Genomic DNA, 22,533 nt, shown 5'->3' with positions numbered 1-22,533 from the left:
TTCACCATCCATCCCTTGCACTCCTGCAGGGCCCCTAGTGATCCCTCAGATACGGGCTGGTGGGAGCAGATCTTCTAATGCAGATGCTAATTTAGAGAGGCAGCTTCTCTCCATCCATCTCTTCTAACTGCATTCAAACATTTCCAATATGTGGGCTCCTTGATCGCTTCCACTGTACGGAAAACAAAATGGAGGGAAATGATTATTGGCACAAAAGGAGGAAGCCGTAAATCTTCAAATCAGATAGAGGACAGATTGGAACAATATGGGTTCTCCAAGGTTGCCATGATAGTGTACTTAATAACTCTTCTTGGGCAAAAAGGCAGTCTGCTTTCAATCACTCTCGCTTTTTCTGAGCAAAAATAGCAATTATGTTGAAGGAAGATTTTTTTTCTTCCTTTTTGATAAAGACTGCTCTCCACCTCAGAAATCATGCTGTAGCTTAAAGATATATATTTTCAATTGTCTGGAATGGTATTGGACAGCTAGCACCAAATGAGAAAAGTCAATCCTTTTTTTCTCCCCTCTCCTGCCAACATTTGTCTACTTCTTAAGAGAAGTGAAAGCTAATTAAAGGCTTAAGGGATAATATTGATTGCATTAGAATATATTTTATGTGTACCCAGCACATTTTCAACTAAGAGAACCCTGTCTCTTTCTAAGGCTGAATAAATCAGCTGGCTGAATCTTTGATTCAAGGGTAAGAGGGTGGACTCATCTCCTTCCCCTCTGCTTCCCACACATCTGTCCTGGAGATGAATGAGCTCAGAGGAGGAAAAGGGAATGCTGGCAGATGTTCATTCAGTTCTTTGCGTACAGGATAGGAAGGTTGAATGTTCTGGCATTTCCCTGGACCTATCATTGATTTGAGTCTAGCTCTGAATGATAACCAGGCTTATGCTGGTATAGAACTTTGAGCTCTGCAATGCCTGGTGCAGGCGGCTGGATGGGTAGTATTAACCTCTCAGCTCCCTCTTCAATTGAGTGGGGATAAGTAGCTTGCCCAGGATCACACACATCCTTGGTGGCAGAGCAGGGAATGAAATCTGGCTTACTTTCGGGAAGAGTTCCAGTCACATATCTGTCCTGCAGAGGTGCCCATACATTGGATTCATGCTGGCCTTGTTCTCCATGACAGAAGTTTGTAAGCAGAAAGCATTAGAATTGCCCCCAAAAAGCCCCACTGTCATTTGTGGAGAGGTCAGATATCAGGAGGGAGATTCAACCACTTTCTGAACATACTTGGCCAGTTCAGAACCAGAAGTCTTATTCAGAACATGCATACTCGCTTGCAGCCTGTTTTGTCCCATAAATGCACGTTCGCCACAAGAAGCAGTTTAAGATACGACCTGACGAAAATGTTTATAGTCCAGTTGTTCAACTTACATCGTGTATTCTGACATACATACTGTGTGTTTCAGAAGGAACTTAGTCATACGGGTTTGGGGGCATAAAATTTGAATCAGTGGCCAAGGGACCTCCCTTAACCTAGTAGGTACTGGCTTGAGAACAAAGTGATTATATTAAAACGTCTCTTCTGAGGGAGCCCATTGACATTCCACAATCCCCCCTCCAAGGGCCTCCACTTGCCCGATCGCTAAGTGCAGCACCGTAACGATAACAGTCCATAACGGTGATATTATTAACTGCATCATGCATATTATTGATTTACTCTTTGTTCTGCATCATTATCCTTTCACCAATGAGTTTACTGCATTATTCTCGCACACTTAGTCAAGCACCAAATTACACCGAAAAGGGCAGGCTCTTGTAATGGCATCTAATGGAACATCGCATAAGCAATCATCGCTGCCTTCTCTTAGGAGCCGCCTCCAGCCAATGAGCTTTTCTGCCTTATTGGAATGTGCACAGAGCAATTATGAAGTGCAAGGGGCCTGGCCATTCTAAATTTCCCCGCAAAATTACCGTGCTTCATGTTCACCACCTGCCCGTGCCTCACAGCCCAGCCAGGCAGTCAGCCTCTGTCACTGTCAGCCTGAGGGGCACAGGGATCTGGGCTGAGCCTTTTGCTACAGTCTCTTTAGTAGAAGCCAGCAGGTTTTATCTCCACAGTCAGTCACGGGGCTAACTCTTGCACCAAAGAGCTTCCTCCTGACTAAGCATCATATGTAATAAGTATAAGTGGCCATAGTATAGCCCAGTGTCAAAGTCAGATTGGTCCAGGAGCCCAAAGATGTTGGGGAGACTGTTCTTCCTTCCATGGGCTCATCTCCTCAGGGGGAGTTACCATCTCCAGAAACAGAAGTCCAAACCACCCCGAAATAAAGGCAGACAATTCCGTCTTCATCATCCCTTCCTAGCTTTTCTCCCCATCCTGAGGTAAATTCCTTTGTTTCTCGTAGAAATCCCAGGCACCCTAAGGAAGCAGCTGCCTGGGGATGCACAGCCTGCCTGCGGCACGATCTCAGATTCCATAGGTGTCCCATCCCCATTTAGCCCTGAGTAATGCTCACTTACTGTAAAGTGTTACATGCCCCCGTTGTCAGAGGAGTTATGGCGGAAAAGTGCAAAATTTCCTTTTTAGTGCTTACGGCCAGCAGAGCCCATAATGTGTCAAGCTGCACATTAGCCACCCTGATAAAAGTCCGCTTTCTTACACACAAAATCATCATTTCAACAAGATTTGTTATCTCATTACCTGATAAGCTCTATGTCATAAACCAAGACTCATTCGGTAAATCTCCCGGGAGGACGCTTTGTGGGCAGAAAGGGAGAGATATGAATCTGCAAGGGACTTGATAATGCAGCGTTTAAGCTCAAGCATAATGTCACTTACTGTTAAATGCATAAAACCACTTGGCCGAACGGCTGGGCTTTTAATAGGATTTTGTGCAGCATCAGGTGAGAAGCCATATGGTCTTCCGTCAAAGAGTCTCTGAGCACCTTCCAGCCCCGCTGCTTTGCCTCACTGCCCTCTGGGGAGGGGAGCTGGGCTTTACTGAGCCTCCTTGGGGGGAGACGAATGCTTCCCTGCAGCTGTGCGCTGCTTCTGTCTGGCCGCGGGTGGGTGCCGGGGCATCGCTGGGCTGGCCTCATCTAACTGGCCTCTCCCATGCAGGCACATTGTGGTCTGTGGACACATCACGCTGGAGAGCGTTTCCAACTTCCTGAAGGACTTTCTACACAAGGACCGGGATGATGTCAACGTGGAGATTGTCTTTCTTCACAAGTAAGAGGCCCCTGCTGTTTCTAGACCCTCCACCCAACCAGGCACCTCTAGGGGGACTCCTCAAGTGTCTGGAGGAGGGGTGATGTGAGGGCGGCATTCGGGGGGCAGGGCAGAGTTGAATCAGCCACGATCCCTGCTGGGCTCATTGGAGAGGGTGTTCTGAAACCGATGGAAAGGAAGCAACGCACTCGTTCAGTGACTAAGAGCAGTATCTGTCTCTGTGGAAGCAATTCTGGCAAGTAACAGTGGGGTTCATTATGGGTCAAACACGTCAGTACTGTCCCCTCAGCTGTCTGGATCTGTGTGATCCAGGTGTGTCCACAGTGTCTGGTGTGGATGATTAGCTGTATGGTGTAGATTCTTTATGAGTGCAGGACTGACATAGTGACCAAGCAAGACAGAGACGTAAGAGGAAGCAGGGTACAGGGTAATAGCAACAGTAACAACAACAACTGTCGTTCCTAGGAACCTTCGGTGTAGGACACAGTGCTGGTCACCACAGCCTCTCCTGAAATCAACAGAGGGAGTAAGAGTAAGTACATGCTTGACTCAGAGTTCAGTCTGAATCCTGACTCAACCAAGTACTGAACAGGTTCACCTCCCTGGGCCTCAGTTTCCACATCCATAAGATGGGGAGATCACAATGGTTTCTTGGGCTATTTTGAGAATGAAAAGAAGTAATCCATTCCAAGTATACAGAGCAGAATCAGGCACACAGTAAGTGCTCAATAAATGTTAGCTGTTATCATGAGAGAGAAAATACATTAGGCTGCCCAATGTACTTAGGAGGTAGGTCTTATCAAGTTTGTTTTACAGGTGAGGAAAGCAGGTTCTTTGCCTGAACCCCTTTTAGGTAAAAGGTAGTCCATAACAGGGATGGAGAGTTGGGGGACACAGGCATGTTGACGTGGGTGGCACCCTCTTCTTTTATGGAGATGGGGCTGTCAAGGGCGCCAGTCTTAGCCCCATGTTGCCAAGGGACAAAGCTCACATGTTGGTGTTGGCTCCATGTGGGGTTGACCACCCAGGACTCAGCCCTGCTCTGAGATCCCGCTGAGGTTGACTTTCCTATAGCTCTCCGGTGCATCTCCTTCCTTTCGGCATTTGTGAATATGAAACTGACCACATCTGAGCACCAGCATTTTTCTTCTTAGCACTGACTTATCCAAGTTCTAAAAAGACCAGCCAGGCCACGGGCACAGGAGCAGAGCCCACAGATCCAATTAACTGCTTAGCCACCGATGGCCAGCTGTGGGGCCCATCCTCTGCTGAGCATCTGGAAGGTTCAAGCATTTGTATAGGTTCTGCCCTCATCTTGGTTTGGCATGTCAAGATGAGCACATGTGCAGCAATTGGAGCACAACACGGATCCTCTAGTAATGGACTGATGTCAGTTTAATCAAGTGGCAGAATCACACGGGGCATCTGTATCGGGGAGAGACCACCACTCCTTGTATTTCCAGGGCAGGCAGGCTTCCTGAAGGAGGACTGACTTGTCATGGATCTGGAGGACTGGTTGGATTTGCACAGGCAGCTGCTCTTCTCTCACCCACTGCCTTAGTCTGAATCAACAGGCTGGCTGTTACTGCTTCAATTGCTAGGACCCCAGCATCTATCAGTGTCAGCCTTGTCGTCCATGGCCCAGTTAATTAACCTCTCAAAGCTTTGGGTTAATAACATACCTTCCTGTAGAGTTGTTTTTGAGGTTTAAATGAGCTAATACTTGTCAAGTGCTTAGGATGGTAGCTGCCACATAGTAAATGCTCAAGAACATTAGCGGTTGTTATCATTACTGAGTACTACATAAACGTTAGGCAAGGGTTGATTAACTCAGTCCTTGGCACCTAGTAGGTTCTTGGCACCTAGTAGGCACAGTAGCTAACAGAGAGTAGGTATTTTTCATCTCTGCAGAAATAATAAATGAATGAACAGATCAACCAGTGTTTTAATCGTTGCCCTGCAATGGGAAAGATGGCGGTGTAGCTCAGCACCAAGAATGATGAATGGTGTACACATGCTGAATCAAGAGCGATACTGAGAGTGGATTAGCTCTGTGTATGGCTGCTCAGAAGTGACGTTTTTTTGATCCAGGCCCTGGGGAGTGAAAAGTCCATGAGGTGGAGAAGCAGGGAAAAGGCTTTTGATGGAAGGAGCAGCAGGAGGCTCTGCCAGGAAGACTTTTGGCTAATCCCTGATGTCACAGCCTCAGTTTCTCCATTCATAAAATAGGGATTCCATTCATCATGAAGTTGAAGACATTTTGCCCCATAGGCCTCAGACTCTGTAAAGGTTATGAACCTCTCCATTTTAACTTCGTACTGGTTTTGGTTTTCAGTTGGGCTGGGGTTTTACTTCTCTTGAGTGTGAGCCTCTTATTTATGGCCAGAAAGGGGGCTGCTTTGAAGGTGAAAACCTTTTTCCCATGTCTCTCTCTGTGAAAATTGGAGGGAAGGGAGGTCATGGAGGCTGAATACCTGAGTCTGTTATATTAATGGCTGCTTTTTCTCTCCCTGCCCAGCATTTCCCCTAACCTGGAGCTTGAAGCTCTGTTCAAACGACATTTTACTCAGGTGGAATTTTATCAGGGTTCAGTCCTCAATCCACACGATCTTGCGAGAGTCAAGGTAAGAAGGAAGAAGTGACTTCTGCTTTTACTCCATCTGGGGGGGTTTGACTCTGTGGTGAAGGGACATGCGTCCCAGGGTGGCCAAGAGTCACCTCCATACCCCTAATGAGATAAATCAGATACTACCAACCTTGGTATCACCCTTGCACTGGTCCCAGGACTTTGTTCTGCCGGCACACGGTGGACCACCTGTAAGCATTCCACATGTGGACTTGTTGTACATAACATGCTAGACATCGCTGGTTGCCTCAATATTAGCACTGCTAAAGGAAGTAGACCAGTTGTATGGACTCAATATATGACATAACGATCAAGTAATTCCCATTTTGAATACTTAAATTGGACTCAGTGTAGCTCTGAAATCTGTTATTTACGTCAGAAAGAAACATTGAGGGTACACTATAAAATAAAGTTTACCCAAGCCGTAACACATTTTGAGCTTCCTTTTTTCCTCACCAAGGACTAAAGGTGCAAAACTAAACACTCAGGTATCTGATAGCACTTGGTAATGGGCTAATCTTTCTTTCTAGAACCTACTAAGTTAGAACCTTCTTATAAAGCACACCTAAGGCTTATAAGGGAAAGGGATACAGCAGAATGGCATCTGCTACTTTACCCATTTCACATAGATTTTGTAAGCACGTTCAATATTTGCACGCCAGTGGAGATAGATTAATATTTTGAATCCACTGACATCTAAATGCTTGCTGTGGTCACCACATAATGCAGTAAATAATGTAATTGGCAAACGTGAATAAGCCAAAAGGATTTGGGTAAATTCTTTACTTTATGAAAGAAGGAAAACTAGAGACAATTTGTGACATACCATGGAGGAAACCATGGCTTCCCACCAAATGCAAGAATGGTCTGTTATAAGTACAACATCCCAAGTAGGACAGACCTCAGCCAGAATGGGAACTCTTATGCTTACAGAGTCCTGTTAATATTATCCAGACCTGATCCGAGTTATGTCTAATGTGGAATCTTATGGGAACTTGGGGAAAATAGTTACTGTCCGTGGACCTGATTTAGATGCAAGCAGTTCTTTGCAGAACTCCTCATCCCCTCAAAGGAATAAGTCTCTGTTGGCACATGTTTCGATAAGGCAGTAGGCTGTATTTCGAGGTCATCTGTAACATCATTTCATACACGTAGATTCGTTGTCTTTTGAATATCTGAATGCTTATTGGATACTAAACAGTACTGAGCTGTTGTCTGAGTTAGGGCTCTCATTTCCTCTTATTTCACGGTTAAGATGTGAAAAAAGGTTAGGTGAAGGACTTTGGACTCTACATTTCTGAATCCCCAATGACTCAGTTAACTGGGTAGCCTGAGAGAAGAGGTTTAGCCCCCCTAACGCCATTTCCTGACTGGAAAAGTTAGAATGATGGTGCAGATGGTGGGGAAAGGAGGTGGAGAGGGGATCGAAAGGCTTACTTTATTGTTATCTCAAGAAATCCAGAAAGCTTACGTGTAAAAGGCTATGCAGAATGAGAAGTGTAGTTACCAAGGTACACATTGTCCCCTCCAACGGCAACAAGATGAAATGTTTATATCATAACAAGAACTTGCAACCTACACTTTTGACAAAAACTGTAATCTCTCAGAATTACTGCCTTTTTCTTTCCTTGCAAAGCACCAGGTTCCCCCAGAGCCATCAACAGAGAGAGACTGCAACCAAGCATGGCTATTTATCTGTTTGCGTTCTGTGATTTTCCTTTTGGTGTCTTAGATAGAGTCAGCAGATGCGTGCCTCATCCTTGCCAATAAGTACTGCGCAGACCCCGACGCTGAAGATGCCTCCAACATCATGCGGTAAGCTCGGGGAGGCGGGAAGGCTCTGCGCCGGGTACCGTCTGGCCACTCACTCTCCTGTTGGGTCCTCTGCAGAGCACTGTCTCTGTGGGACCTTCTTTCCTCATTAGCCACCCTACAACTAGCCATCTGCATAGGCCTAAGGCAGGGTGGGGAACTGAGGCTGTGGTGGGTGCAGAGGGTAATGACACAAGGCCTCATTAACTGAAAGCTCATCCTTAAAAGATAGCAGCTCTGGGCTTCCCTGGTGGCGCAGTGGTTGAGAGTCCGCCTGCCGATGCAGGGGATGCGGGTTCGTGCCCCGGTCCGGGACGATCTCACATGCCGCGGAGCGGCTGGGCCCGTGAGCCATGGCCGCTGAGCCTGCACGTCCGGAGCCTGTGCTCCGCAACGGGAGAGGCCACAACAGTGAGAGGCCCGCGTACCGCAAAGAAAAAAAAAAGATAGGGGCTCTGGGACTCACAGCCAGCCTTGGGGTGGAGGACTAGCGAAGGAAAGATAGATTTCATTGGGAGCAGGCCTGAACTAAGGTACCATGTTCCCTGAGGGGGAGTGGGCCTGAGAAATCTGAACTGTAAACGATTTGGCTCCCGGGAGACAGTTTGGAATAGCTGGAGATGTTCTTGTTTGTCATAGTTAGGGGACGGTGCTGCTCATGTCTGCTGGGCAGAGGCCGGAGTTACTGCTCAACATCCTACAGTACACAGGACTGCCCCCCACAGCAGAGAATTAGCCGGCCCCGAATGTCAATAGTGCCAAGGTTGAGGAACCCCAGGTTAGAGCTTTCCGAGTGTGTCTGTAGCACACATAGATGAATATTTCCCACAAAGAGGGGATTGTTAACCAATCAGCTTGTTTCGACCAGTTTCCCCAAATGAAATAGTTTGTTTTTGTTTTAATTACTTTATTTATTTATTTTGGGCTGCGTTGGGTCTTCGTTGCTGCGCGCGGGCTTTCTCTAGTTGCGGCGAGCAGGGGCTACTCTTCGTTGCGGTGCGCGGGCTTCTCATTGCAGTGGCTTCTCTTGTCACGGAGCACGGGCTCTAGGCGCGTGGGCTCAGTAGTTGTGGTGCGCGGGCTCAGTTACTCCGCGGCATGTGGGATCTTCCTGGACCAGGGTTCGAACCCGTGTCCCCTGCCTTGGCAGGCAGATTCCCAACCACTGTACCACCAGGGAAGTCCCCTGAAATAGTTTTCTTCCCTGAATGCCTCCTTAGTGCTTTGAATACTAATACAAATTTCTAAGATAATGTTCTAGAGAGACTTTCTCAAACCTATTTGACTACAGGCCCCCTCCCCCTCCTTTTTTTTTTTTTTTATTTTTTTTTTACAGAACATCTCCTGGCAGGGCTGGGGGAGGTGGCGGGGGTCGCTCTTTGGAAAACACTGCCCAGCGCCTTTCTCGTAAACGCGCAGGGCCCACCTGAGGCCGTTCTCTGGCCAACTCCTGCTGCTTATTCTGTTCTTATTTCAGGAGAAAACTGTTCCATTTTTGTTCTTTGTATAGACCCATATTCCAGACATCTTGGGACTATGAAATGACTACAAAGTTAAGATATTTTGCTCCACTTAGTGAAAACCCTTTTGGATTCTTCTGTCCTGCAGCATAAATTGCAGGAGGAGGAGGTAATAAAGAGAACCTTCTGGAGAAGAGATGAACCAAGAGGAAACATTTCACTCCCACTAGATTCCCAGGAACTCTTGCCTAACTGCAAACAGCTATCCTTTGGGTCTAGACCAAGATTCCCCTCTCCCTACAGCTTGGTTTACTGTGTCCTGTGAATTTACCTGAGACAGAGGGTAGGGAAGTTGCCTTTGCACCATTACAATGCTCGCATCTCCTTCGCTTTGCTTTCGCTCAGTAGCCCCAGGTGACATGAGCTTTCCCGTCAGTGAGGGGGCAGAATTCCTCTGAAGCACATCCTCCACTCAGCACCTGGTCCTTGCGTCTGGCAAGCAACATCTGGCACAATGTTCTCTCCTCACTTTTCTTCAGCAGTATGCCTAGTGCAGTCATCTTAAGAGAGTTGATGCATGGACTCCTGTAAGCACTGGGCTTGCCAGGCCGCAGGGAGTTGGTGGAATGGGGACCTGCTTCCACACCTGAGCCTGTCCCCTAACTAGTCACAGCCCCAGCTTAGGGTGCATCAGTTGGCCCTTTCCTTGAACTAGGATTTGTGTCCTTCACGTTTTTTTGTGTCATTTGAAGTGACAAAAATGTAGGTTTTCAGGAACATTATTTTCAAAATTTCAAATGGAAAACCAAAAGAAGAGGAAGCTTAATGTTTTACCCCACAGAGAAATTTAGGGCTGGCACTGCCTTTTTTTTTTTTTAAGTGAATAGTTGAAATGATAATAGCTTTGAGGTGGGCATTTCTCTTAATCACAATATTTTACTTAAGCCCTGACTACAGTAGGGTTAATATGAAGACATACAGGGTATCTGGGTGATTGGCATGATGCCATGGCATAAAAATGACTGAAAAAGGTAGTAGCAGAAATGTGATTCAGCCATTCGTTAACGGAATCAGAACTAAGGCCCAGGGAGCAAAAGGAAATGGGAAGCTCAGGGTTAAAAGAAGGGATCTGTCTTTCCCTTATTTGTATAATCCTCCTTTCCCCTTAGTTTAATGAGACCAATCTGCCCGTTTTGAAATTAAAATGTCAAAGATCCATTTGAAATGAGCTAATGCAGAAAACTGGCTGATGCTGTGAACTGAATTCCAAGGGCTGACAGAGGCTCAAAGTCCTTGAATTACAAGCATGGGCCAACACAACACTTTTTCAAAAATAAAATGAAATCCTTCAAGTGCAAAAGCCCAAAAGGGTGAATTTGTGCAGGGAGAGGCTTCCGCGTGATCCATTTCCTAAATTCCCAAGTGGCAGCTTTTCAGACAAAACTGCTCCCCGGCTGCCTCCTCTCCATCTTTGCACGAAAAGGGATGAAGCATAGGGCATTTCCTGGTGGGAAGTTGTGGGGTGGTCATGACCAGTGCACTCGCATTTCCGATGAGGCTTAGGAGGTGGGCCTTTCTGTGGAATCCCAGTCTTTAGCCTTCCTTGTCACAGAAGGAAATGTACAATGTCATCTCTGACAGAGTGGGTAATGACAAAAACCATAACTTGCATGTGGAGAGAGCTTTTAATGATTTCAAAGCATTTTCACATCTGGGGTTTCATGTGCTGCTCATACCAAGCCTGTGAAATACATAAAGCAGGTACCGTTGCCCCCAATGTCCAGATGAGGAAACAGTCACGGAGAGTCCAGGGATTTCCTGAAGGTCACTCAGTTTGTTAGTGCAGCAGCTGGGACTGGAATGCAGGTGTTTCTGTTCCTCTCCTCCCGGCCCCTCCCCTTGCAGCACAGTGATTGTTGTGGGGAACAGGAGGGAGGGTTAGAGTAGTAGGGGCTGGCGGTAGTTAATACTAAGTAGGGACTGAGAGCAGTTTGGGGGAATTTTCCACCAGCCCATGACCTCCCCGAGGCCTTGACACTTAACTGTAACCGGCATCAAAGTCATTGTTTAGATGCTGTTAGCTATCACAGGCTGAGTCATGTGATACGATAGGCCCATCCTAAGAGCCCTGCTCAGAAATCATTTGTGTGACAGTGGCCATGTGTGCGTGACAATTAGAATCATTTGTCAGGCTGCTTGTATGATTTGTCACATTGTCTCATGTTGTTAACTTGGAGAATTGGACTCAGAGCAAATCGTTTCCGGGCTCCTCCCTAGGGTATGTGAGATGGCAAACCTCTGTTGGCCCCGTGACTTGAGCTTGTTTTATTTAGAGGCCCATGTGGGCAATAAGCCCGTGACCGCTGCTCCAGAACCCCCATGCCCGGTACACACATGCCATCACCGAGACACCACGGGACCTCTCTCTTCTTTTATGCCTAGGACATGGCCTGTGGCCCTTATGTGATTTCCTTTTCGCACGACCACGGGGTATGGCAGTGGAAACACAGTGTAACTTGGCCCAGTGGCTGCAACCTCTCTGAAGGTCCAGGCTGCTGGCCCTACATTCACTCCATTTGGATGTAATCAAATTAATCTTCCCCTCAGACTCCAAGGGTGAGGCGCACCCTGGCTCAGCTTTTGTTCTTTTCTTTTTCAGAGTCATCTCCATAAAGAACTACCACCCGAAGATAAGAATAATCACTCAGATGCTGCAGTATCATAACAAGGTAGGGCAGTGAGAGCCTGTGAGAGCCTGCGGCTCAGCGACGCACACGGGGGTCCAGGCTCTTCCCTTCCCAGACAGCCACACACGCATGTGCATACATGCACGAGCACACACACCAATGCAATCCAAAGGCCTGGGTAAAGAGGAGTGGTGGGTAAAAACCTCCCTGGGACGTTTCTTCAGTCCAGACACCTCGTTTGCAGTTGGGCGCTGGAGGGAAACTCCTTCATGTATTGACTCATTTGTTCAGGAAGCATCTGTTGGTTCCCTAGGTTCAGAAATATTGATGTGTCTTTAGATCCCATTCCAACAACTTCGAATTCTTATGTGCCACACTCATTTCTTCCATGGGTATTTATTGAGTACTACTGTGTGGTCAACACGGGGCCTCACCCACACCCCCCCAGTCCCGGTGGAAATAGTGAAGCCCTGTTCTGTGCCCTCAGGGATTTTGCAGTCAAGGTGTAGAGTGTCCCAGGCAAGTGAGCACTTTTCTATCTGAGACCAGGTGAACTTGGCGGGACAGACCACGTGCTGGGTGGAGAATGTGGAAAACCGCATCCTGAAATTCAAGATGAGAATTTGCACCATTGAATTTAGGAAAATAGTTGGCTATCCAGAGATTAAACATAAAGGAATTTTCCTAGTGTTACAGTTTACAGGGAGATCAGGAAGAAAACAAATGTTGGAGTCTATGCTGTTTCCCTTGTGATTATTTCTCCGTAAACCAGAGTCCTGTCTCTCATTCAAAGGCAATGCTCCTTTGCTCGGCCATCAGTAGACTCCCAGGAAAACAGCTTTGGGGGAGGGAAGGTGGCACCTTTCTGTGTTTGACACGGAACCAGTTATGAGAGACCGGAGGCTGCTCAGTACCTGCCATCAGGTGTCCTGTCTGGACAGAATCACTCCCTGCTGGGTTGTGAGTGAGCGTGTGTCCCATCTTATGGGCCATATTCCCTACGAAATAGGCAGTCCGGAGACCCAGAGAGGACTCCCTTCTGCCAAATGCACCAGTGCCATGCCATTATTTCTTAATTGCTGGCAAGCGCTGCCCCATTTTGCTGTGTGGAGGCCCATCGGAGGCATTGTTGACTGTGGAGCCTGCTGTCGGTGACTGGGCTGCCGCTCGGGCTGCTGCCCACCGCCCACTGCTGCCCAGCCCTCCCAGGTGGCTCCACTGCAGGCTGTGCCGTGCTCCAGCCAGTGGGTTGGGTGGTGGGCACCCAAGGTCACAGTGTCCTGTTTGTCTCTGGAAAACCCGGGACACTGAAGAGAGAAAGTGAGGGTATTGGTAACTCACCGGCATCAAATGGAGAAGTTCTTTGACAGCACCCTTGGTAGGTGGAGGTGAATTTTATGAGCAGGGCTGTGGCCGGTGACAGCTCCCGAGGCAAGGAACTCTCCCTCTTTCCTTTGTGATTTGAAATTTCATTTAGTGTTGGGAGTGCTTTAAGCTGTTGTTTAGATTTGGGGCTGAATTTAGATTGAATAGGAAAATTAATGTTGTATGTTTAGAAAGGGACGTCAGTTCCTTTTTTTTCTCCTTCCAATGAGTGCTAATGCAGCATCTTCAAGGAATTAAGGAGGATTTCAGCTCTGTGATTCTTGTCAAACTCAGAAGTAGTTCCACGGACCTAGGATCCGGATGGCACTGGTCAGTATTCACACGATCATAGCAAGCTTATCATAGCAAGCTGGACATCTTTCACAAACGTCTGCCTTATCATTATTCAAAAACAGTGATGAAGACATCACCCGACCCATGGTTATTTGCTTAAACGCATTTTGTTTAGAACCACGCCAATCTATTTGGGTTTCAGAGTTAGGAAAAGTCACTTATGAGACTTTGTCCTTATAAGATGTGTGAGAGTGAAAGGGACACAGTGACTTTGTTACAGGGCTCTTTATCATTTCATTTTTCTCCTGCAGAGAAAGAACAGGACGTCTACTGGTCATTATTTGTCATCTCATTCCTTGAGAACTGCAAATAGACATTCTTCACCTTGCTTTACAATTTTGCTGGTTTTTTTTTAACATTTTTATTGGAGTATAATTGCTTTACAATGGTGTGTTACTTTCTGCTTTATAACAAAGTGAATCAGTTATACATATACATATATCCCCATATCTCTTCCCTCTTGCATCTCCCTCCCTCCCACCCTACCTGTACCACCCCTCTAGGTGGTCACAAAGCACCAAGCTGATCTCCCTGTGCTCTGCGGCTGCTTCCCACTAGCTATCTATTTTACATTTGGTAATGTATATATGTCCATGCCTCTCTATCACTTCGTCCCAGCTTACCCTTCACCCTCCCCATGTCCTCAAGTCCATTCTCTATGTCTGCATCTTTATTCCTCTCCTGCCCCTAGGTTCTTCAGAACCATTTTTTTTTTTTTTTTTTAGATTCCATATATAAGTGTTAGCATACGGTATTCGTTTTTCTCTTTCTGACTTACTTCACTCTGTATGACAGACTCTAGGTCCATCCACCTCACTACAAATAACTCAATTTCGTTTCTTTTTATGGCTGAGTAATATTCCATTGTATATATGTGCCACATCTTCTTTATCAATTCATCTGTTGATGGACACTTAGGTTGCTTCCATGTCCTGGCTATTGTAAATAGAGCTGCAATGAACATTTTGGTACATGACTCTTTTTGAATTATGGTTTTCTCAGGGTATATGCCCAGTAGTGGGATTGCTGGGTCATATGGTAGTTCTATTTGTACTTTTTTAAGGAACCTCCATACTGCTCTCCATAGTGGCTGTATCAATTTACATTCCCACCAACAGTGCAAGAGGGTTGCCTTTTCTCCACACCCTCTCCAGCATTTATCGTTTGTAGATTTTTTGATGATGGCCGTTCTGACCGGTGTGAGATGATACCTCATTGTAGTTTTGATTTAATTTTGCTGTTTTTAAGATCCTCCTATCTACCCTTCACAATATTATTTTTCTTCCTCTCTTGGCACTTTCTCTGTACCCATGACTAGATGCCCAGAGATCTCCATCCATTAAAACTTGCTTTCAGGAAAAAACCTGGCACATACATGTACACTTATATCCCTGTCAGCATATTCCAAAGGATAGTTAATTCCATAATTGGATATCAGATTTAAAAGATAAAGAATTTCAATCCCCCGTGATCTAATGATGGTGCGATTCTAGGACCTAGAGGGATGTAGGGAAGCTGTCTTCTTTCTCTCCACATAAAACTCGTTCTGAGTTTGTCATCATAATAATCTCAGACATTTGTGTCATATTTTAGGGTTTTAAAAGAGTTTTGACATCCATTATCCCATTTAGTCCTCATTTGACCATCTGTGCATTTTAGTATCCCAGTGTGACGGGTCTAAGCTCTGTCTCAGAGCGTCTCTGATGGGTACAACTCATGGTCACTTGGCAGCCAGTGAGCTAAGAGACAGAACTGCCACCTTCTCATTCAGTAGAGCCACAGGCTGTTGAGCCAAACTGTGGTTCCTCTGAGTAGGACTTATAGAAGGATGGAGGTTCTCCAAAGTGGATCTGTTTACCCCCAGTAGAATTCAGGGAGAGAAACACTCAGCCTCACCATCTCCCAGCATGGAAAGGACACGGCACAGGGGCATTGTGTGATTTGAGTGCAGATGGCTTAAAACTCTTGAAGGAAAGAATGCTTTGGGACATCTTGGAAAGGTTCACTCCTGATGACTTACCTGTTAGTGGACTTTTAAAATGTTCCTAGCGGACTCTACAGAAAGAGGTCTTTGTCTCTGACCTGAAGCCAAGTCCCAGTGGCCGAATGGAGATGCAAGCTCTTTGAGCTTTCTCACTGTAAACCCTTACACTTGAGCAGAAGTGTTGAAGTGTTTTCTCTGAGACACCCTTCTTTCTTCCTCATGGCAGCTTCCCTAACGTTGCATGTGTAGTGAGAGATGGCACTGGGGCTGGAATTCATCTCTCCTGGTTTCCAGGACAGCCTGTTTTCATGTTCCTTTCGTCTCAAACAGAGGGAAGCCCCAGTCCTGTTCGTCCTGCCTTAGCAGGGCTGGTTCTCCAGATGAGAGGATTTACCTCTAGACTCCTATGTAGTAACACTGGCGTCTTCCACTGGACACTGGACCCAAAGTTCCCTCAAATGAAAAAGGACAGAGTTGCCAGAAACGAACAAGTTGAGTTCCTGGGTCAGTCACCCTTCTTTGTTTGGTGCACACAGACCTTCCAGCCTTTGGCATGTCCCTTGTGGCTCCCTGCCCCACGATTGGGAAAGATACGGTGGCCAAAAGAGGAAGCTGAGAAATGAAACGAACTTGACTTTTCTGTGTAATAACATGTAAAATATGTCTTAGGAACTCAATACCAGATGGGTACATGAGGGACCCAAGACATAAAATCCTAGACTTCATACCCTGGATGGCATATGGGGATGTGAGAAACCATCTTAAAAAGATTAGTTTGTGTATTTGAAGTTGCCATGAAGGTTACATAGTGTCTCTCTGGGGCTTGGACCACCCAAATCTCCTTTTACACTTGATGATTTACTTGTTCATGACTTACATTTAATTTCTCCTCATTCCTCTCAGATGACGTTCATGCAAATGAGTATTTCTCCACTTAGCCTGATGTATTCCCTACGATGCCAGGGAAGTAAAGGGGAAAAGTGGCCTTCTTAAGCCAGTGAGGGGTAGGGAGAGAAATGGGATACAGGGCAGGGCTAATTGCTGGAATTGAGTCTGTGATGTGGGAAGGTCTCTGATACTCAGCTTGACAGAAATTCCCATCTGCTCCTGCCCACACATGGGACTATTTTAACAGCTCTCATCAGGGAGAATCTTCCAGGAGTAAACACTGCCGGGTTAGGAGTCACAAGATTGTTACAGAACAGGATTTTGCAAGAGGGAATTTCACGAGAGTGGTATTTCTGAAAGCCAAGCACAGAGCCATTGCACTTGGTCTTGGCTCCGCAGTGGAGCCTCCCATGTCCTCCTGGCAGCACACCTGTCGTACATTGTCCTGCATATATACCTCCTTCATGCTCCTTGCGTTTGCTGACATGTGGAGAGAAACAGTAATTTCAGGGTCATAGAGTCTTGGCATTAGCAGGAGCCTCGAAGGGCTCTGACTCAGCCTCCGGTGCAAAGCAACAGTCTATCTACTGAGACTTGGAGAAACACGCACTGAGTTTTAGGGAAAGAGACCTTGCATTTCTGGAGGCAGCTCTCTCCATTTTTTAGACAAATTACATCCTTAGAGATTTCCTTTATAAAACAAGCTTAAAAAGTGCTTTCTTGTAATATACACCAGTCATTCCTAATTCTGGCACTTGGAACAAAGCAAGACAAGTCTAATCTCTCCTCATCATAGCAGCACCCGAGGTATTCACAGATAACTATCCTGTCTCCCTGGAGGAGGGGCCCTTCTTCAGACCAAAGGCTGCTGGCTCTCTTAACTGTTCCTCCAAAGATGTTTTCTAGAACCCGTGTCTCGTCTTATGCTTGTCATTTTTGTCTGGGAGTTATTCGGTTATCAATTTCCCTTTTAAAATCTGACTGTCACAACTAGATCAAGCGCCAGGGAACTAGCCTGACCAGTTCCCAACAGAAGGAAACCTTTGTATTTCCCATGACCTGAAGACCATTTCTAACAAGCTAGCGCTGGCTTTTTCTGTAATCTGTCACGAGATTGACTACTTTTGGGGAGTTTTAGTTACTCACACACAAGGTTTTTTGTTTTGTTTTGTTTTTTCTCCTGTCCCCTCATGTCTGCCAAGTCAGGGCTTCACATTTTGGATTTAAACAATTGATTTTTTCTTTTAACCTAAATGCTGTATTTGATATTAAGTTCTTTTAAATCCTGATGATTTTTGCCCATTTTTCCAACTCTGGAGAACTTTCGAACCTTGATTCTTTCATCCACTGTATCATCTCTGACTCTCTGCTTCCTGCCACTTAAGAATAATTGGATGAACATGCCTCTGGGTCCTCATCGCAGGGTCTGACCTCACTGTTGAATAGGATCAGTCCATCTGCAAGAGATTGTAACACATCTCCAGTGTGATGTGCCGGATGATTTAGGGCAGTGCTCCTTGAAATGTGGTTGCTAGCTCAGCAGCTCAGCGTCACCTCGGAACTTGTGAGAAATGCAAATTCTCCAGCCTTACCCTCCCCCCAAAGAATCAGAACCTGTGGGGAGGCCCGACAATTGGCGTTAGTGTAAACCCTTCAGGTGATACTGATGCCCACTCAAGCTTGGGAGCCATGGAGCAGGCGTTCTGGGAAGGCAGACAAAATCGACTTCTAAAATACCCAGGCGTCTGGCAGTCTTAAGGGTTTTTCAGGAGCCAGTTTAGAGCAACCTAGCCAGACATCCTAGTAGCACGGGCTGACATGTCTGTCACAGGAGGAAATTCCCTCTGGACTCTATTTGGCTCAATGACAAACGCGAGGGGAGGACCTGGGCTTGGTAGGTACAGAAGCAATATTCCATAGAGACTGAAGTCTGATGAACAGAAGAGGTGAATAAAACAGGAAACACCAGAGCCAGGCAAGGGAAAGGAAGGCTGAGTCTGGGCGACCCTGAGCTGTTGGGCAATGCTGCATTTCCCAGAGGAGATTTTAACCAATTGAACATTTAACGAAGAAAGGTCTCATACCTGTTTTTGTTTCCACAGGCCCATCTGCTAAACATCCCGAGCTGGAATTGGAAAGAGGGGGATGATGCAATCTGCCTCGCAGAGCTGAAGCTGGGGTTCATCGCCCAGAGCTGCCTGGCTCAAGGCCTCTCCACCATGCTTGCCAACCTCTTCTCCATGAGGTCATTCATAAAGGTAACGTCTCGTCCTATTAGAGCACATTAGCCCCGCATTCAATTTGTCGTGGGGTTGAGTAGAGAGCACAGCTTAAACTCAAAACAGATCGGCGGGCTTTAACCACTTTGGTTAAGGAGAAGTTCCTTGTTACAGATTTGGGCATGAGGCCAGCTTCTTTCAAAATTATGTTTTTATTTTTATTTAGCACATCCACGGCCATTAAATGATTGTTCAAAGCACAATCCTCTCTTTTTTTTAGATAAACCACATGTTTATCTATCAACAAAGTCTCCACTGTTAAAACAAAGCTATGATTTATATACATTCCATATGGCACCAGAGCGCCTAAAGAAAAGAATTATCCTTTTGCTCTTGTACATCAAGTGGCTGGTGGACCTCTCACTGTGCAGAGAAATGCAGACCATGTGTTTGTGCCGAAGCCCAAACCCTAACAACATAATTCATTTATTTATTTCTGCACAATCAAGGAGGCCGGCGGGGCTGACATGCCATGGTTGTTTGAATGGAGAGTCAGAGGAGGAACTAACTGAGTCGTGGGCAGCGGGGCCCTTTACACCGTGAGACAGGCGGTCTGGATATGCTCATCCCCCGGTCAGCGATTCACCCGACAGGGCTGGCTGCTCAGCCCCTCCAAAGTGGCCCCTGCCCACTGGACCAACTCAGACAAAGAAAGACCCAACTCTGTCCTCATAGGCCAGGCCAGGAGTGTTTCCAGGACATCAGGTTGAGGGTCCAGGACCCTACTAAGAGGGCTTTTGGAGCTCTTAGTGATGACACCATTCCTTATCCTTGGATTGCTCAGCCTAGACAGTCAAGGTAGCAAACCGGTGCAGTAAATCCTGTCTCGTCTGGGCCTCCTGGATTTGGCGTTGGTGGCCATTAGCTCAGGATCTGGCCTTATATTCCCCTCCCTGTTATTCATTTGTTTACATTCCCCTTCCTGAATCACTAGTGGTTGAGGTGGGAAATGAGTGTGTCACCGGGAGATCCTGCAGAGGGGCCAGAAACTCTGAAATCGAAGGTGTGAGCTCTCCAGCCTTCTGCTGCCATTGTTGCTGTGTCCATCACCGGCAGTAAGTTATCCGGTGAGGCTGAGGAAATGGCCCTGGATGCAGTGAGAGGGATGCGTGGGAAGGATGAAGATGCAGGTGCTGAACTAACTCCACGTCAGGGCTCACCCTTGGCATCCATAAGCTGTGTGACTTAGAACAGGATTTCTTTCTAGGTCCTCACCCTCTGTACCCACCTCATTATTTAGCCAGTTTATGGTTAACATTAGTCTACGTGAAAGAACAAATTGTTTTGGAGTCCGTTCAATCACTTTAGCAATGGGTGCCTTGATTAAAAAATTCTTTACTTACTCTATGCCCAAAGACCTCGACTCCGCAGAACTCCTGGCGCAGACCCAGCTCACAAATAAGGACATGGCTTTCCTTTAAATGGCTTCTTTAATTCACGCTGCCGGTCCCCTGCCTGGATACAGCTGAATGTAGGCAAAAGGAGGCGGCAGGAAGGTCTTTGTGGCTGGACTTAGAGACAAGCCCGAAAGCCAGAGGCAGCCTGGTGTCTTCCAGGGCTCTTATATTCAACACGAGGAGCCCAGACCAGGATAAAGGACTGTCACCAAGAGACCTCCTCTGGCTCGTCCAGCCAAGCTCCGGGGGTTTCTTCCAGCAGGGAATTACCCACAGGACCAGCACATGTCTGAGGACTTGGGCTGTGCTTCCTGGTGTTGATGAACATGGCCTTGGCAGGGCCCCACCACACGTGGGGCACTTGACATGCATATGTTTTGATTTTGTGGTGCCTTCCTGGAAACTAGAGCTGCCTGTCAAGAAAATTAATAAAATGGATGTGATGCTGATTCTTCAGTGTTATTACCAGCAGGGAGAAAGAACCTCTGTCCAACTTTCCTCAAGACCCTGAAGGGCCTCACCTCTGCAGCCAAGGACGTCCCCTCCAGCCCAGCTAATCCCACTGCCAAGTTCCTGTTTAGGAGGGCCTGTGGGAGAGGCCCAACCAGGCCCTGGTGTAACTCAAAACACATTTCCCTCCCAGGGTTATGTTACCATGTTCTTTCTGTCCGGGACCAAGTCCTCCACGTTTGGAGGTAGCTCTCTGAATATGGCCTTTTGACGTTCAGGTGATCTTTGTGTTGGAATTTACCAAGGCACATGACCTGGAAATAACAAGGCTGCCCTTCATCTTTTTTTTTTTCCTTTGAGATAGAGACAATTGAAAGCACGTGCTCCCCATTCTGTAGTGTCCTCTTTGTGCTCTCCAAATCCCAGACCCTTGTCTCTTTTAGGTCATAATAAACACCATAATGATGCTCTCCTTGGCATGTTTTATATATTAGCTCCCATTCCAGGGACCACAAAGCCTTTACTTATTTTTATTTGGGGTGTTGAATGGAAAAGGGAATCTATACATGGATAACGGTTTGCAGAAATGGCTTCCTTCCCCACTTTCCCCTACAATGTGTCCTACAGCTGTGTGTCCTACAGCAGGGAATTCATCACACTTCCATGGGGACAGGCAGGCCCGTTAGGATGGAAAGCGGTGGGATGAGGCTTTGGCAGCATCTGGTCCCTTGAGAATGCTTAGTGTTTCTGGAAGCCAAAGGTGGAGTGTGAGCTCATCTTCTCCCTGGCCCTGGGCAGGTATGATATCTGTTCTTTACTCCTAGAGAATACATGGTACTCTGCCCCTGCTGAAAGAAGAAAGAACAAGACTGAAACAGGGGTGATATATCACAGTGACTGTCCACCAGGCTTTTAGAATGCATGAGACCAAAAAGCCAAGACTGACAGCGAGGGTAGTAAGGTTCTATGAAGGAGAGAGGGACTACTGATACATGGAAGCTACCAAAGAGACCCAGCCCTGAGGTACCAGGAAATACGGGGGAGCACCTGTTTATCCTTTCAGTGTGGTCACTTTTGCCCCAGGGCGCCAAGTCATTGCCCCTGAAAGCCTAGCTCTGAATTGATCTAAACTTTTTGGGAATCTATTTATAATTTTAGCCCACATCTTTGGGGGTAATGATTTCCTTAAGTTTCCTTAAGAATTCCTAATTACTATTAAAGACTTGTTGCTGGCTCTTTATCCTTTGCTCCACTTAACCTTCAAGACATGGCCTGTGCAGTTTCTGGTGTTCTGGGGTTTGTTTAACAAATCCATGCTAACCTTACAGACAATACCTTTATGAAAGAGGCTCAGGCTGGCCACTCAGGGGTCCTGTGGCCCAGCAGCTTGTTGCTCATGAAACAGGTGAAGCACTTTGTCCAGCAGCACCCAGCTCTCGCCCTTGAATGCCTTGAAGGAGTGCAGGCAAATGCCCTGATTGCTGTGACTTGTCAACATCTACGTTATCAACCAGGCCCAGAACATCCTGTTCATTGACCGATACCTGATCTCCTACCACCCGCCTGTCAGGTTCAAGTGAGAATATTCCTAATGTCTTCTGGAAAGACCAAGACAAGGAACTTATTTATTAGCCTATCAGTCATTGCCTCATCCGTGAATAAGTGGCCGCATGTATCTCTCCTTGGCATCCTCACTTGGATGTAATTTAAGATCCACTGATTTTAAAAAAAACTTTTTTTAACTTCGTCTTCAACATATCTGGTTTCAAGCTGGGGCTTGACCTGCCGTCTTTGTGAATTGTGCTGTTACTTTTACTAGGATTAGCTGTCCTTGGACATGCTAAATTATGTGTGTGGGTATTATGTGTTTTAGAGGATGATAAACTTAAAATTTCTTTTCAATCCACACTGAGTCTTCAAATTTAGCACATTTATTCAATAAATTGTTCTCAGGATCGCCAACGATTTTAACTCTGCTAATCTACCATTTTACACACACACACACACACACACACACACACACACACACACACACACACAC

General features: G+C 46.5%; 1 protein-coding gene across 9 annotated transcripts in view; it reads left to right on the top strand.

The window, feature by feature from the left end:
* Positions 1–22,533, top strand: part of KCNMA1 (potassium calcium-activated channel subfamily M alpha 1) — a 746,198-nt gene that overhangs the window by 534,508 nt on the left and 189,157 nt on the right. For 8 of the 9 annotated variants that reach the window (XM_029200928.1, XM_029200929.1, XM_029200923.1 and 5 more), the window contains exons 10-14: positions 3,080–3,190; positions 5,709–5,814; positions 7,549–7,631; positions 11,748–11,817; positions 18,469–18,624. In XM_029200928.1, coding sequence (XP_029056761.1) covers positions 3,080–3,190; positions 5,709–5,814; positions 7,549–7,631; positions 11,748–11,817; positions 18,469–18,624 — 526 coding nt within the window. Of the gene's footprint in view, positions 1–3,079; positions 3,191–3,655; positions 3,723–5,708; positions 5,815–7,548; positions 7,632–11,747; positions 11,818–18,468; positions 18,625–22,533 lie in introns of those variants that run through there. The other variant, XM_029200926.1, reaches the window with a different exon arrangement.

The sequence above is a fragment of the Monodon monoceros genome, unplaced genomic scaffold, assembly GCF_005190385.1.
Source record: "Monodon monoceros isolate NGI ecotype Baffin Bay Population unplaced genomic scaffold, NGI_Narwhal_1 Super_Scaffold_4, whole genome shotgun sequence".
In the NCBI taxonomy this organism is placed as follows: domain Eukaryota; kingdom Metazoa; phylum Chordata; class Mammalia; order Artiodactyla; family Monodontidae; genus Monodon; species Monodon monoceros.
The sequence above is the reverse complement of the archived record's forward strand: the minus strand, read 5'-3'. Positions and strand labels throughout refer to the sequence as shown.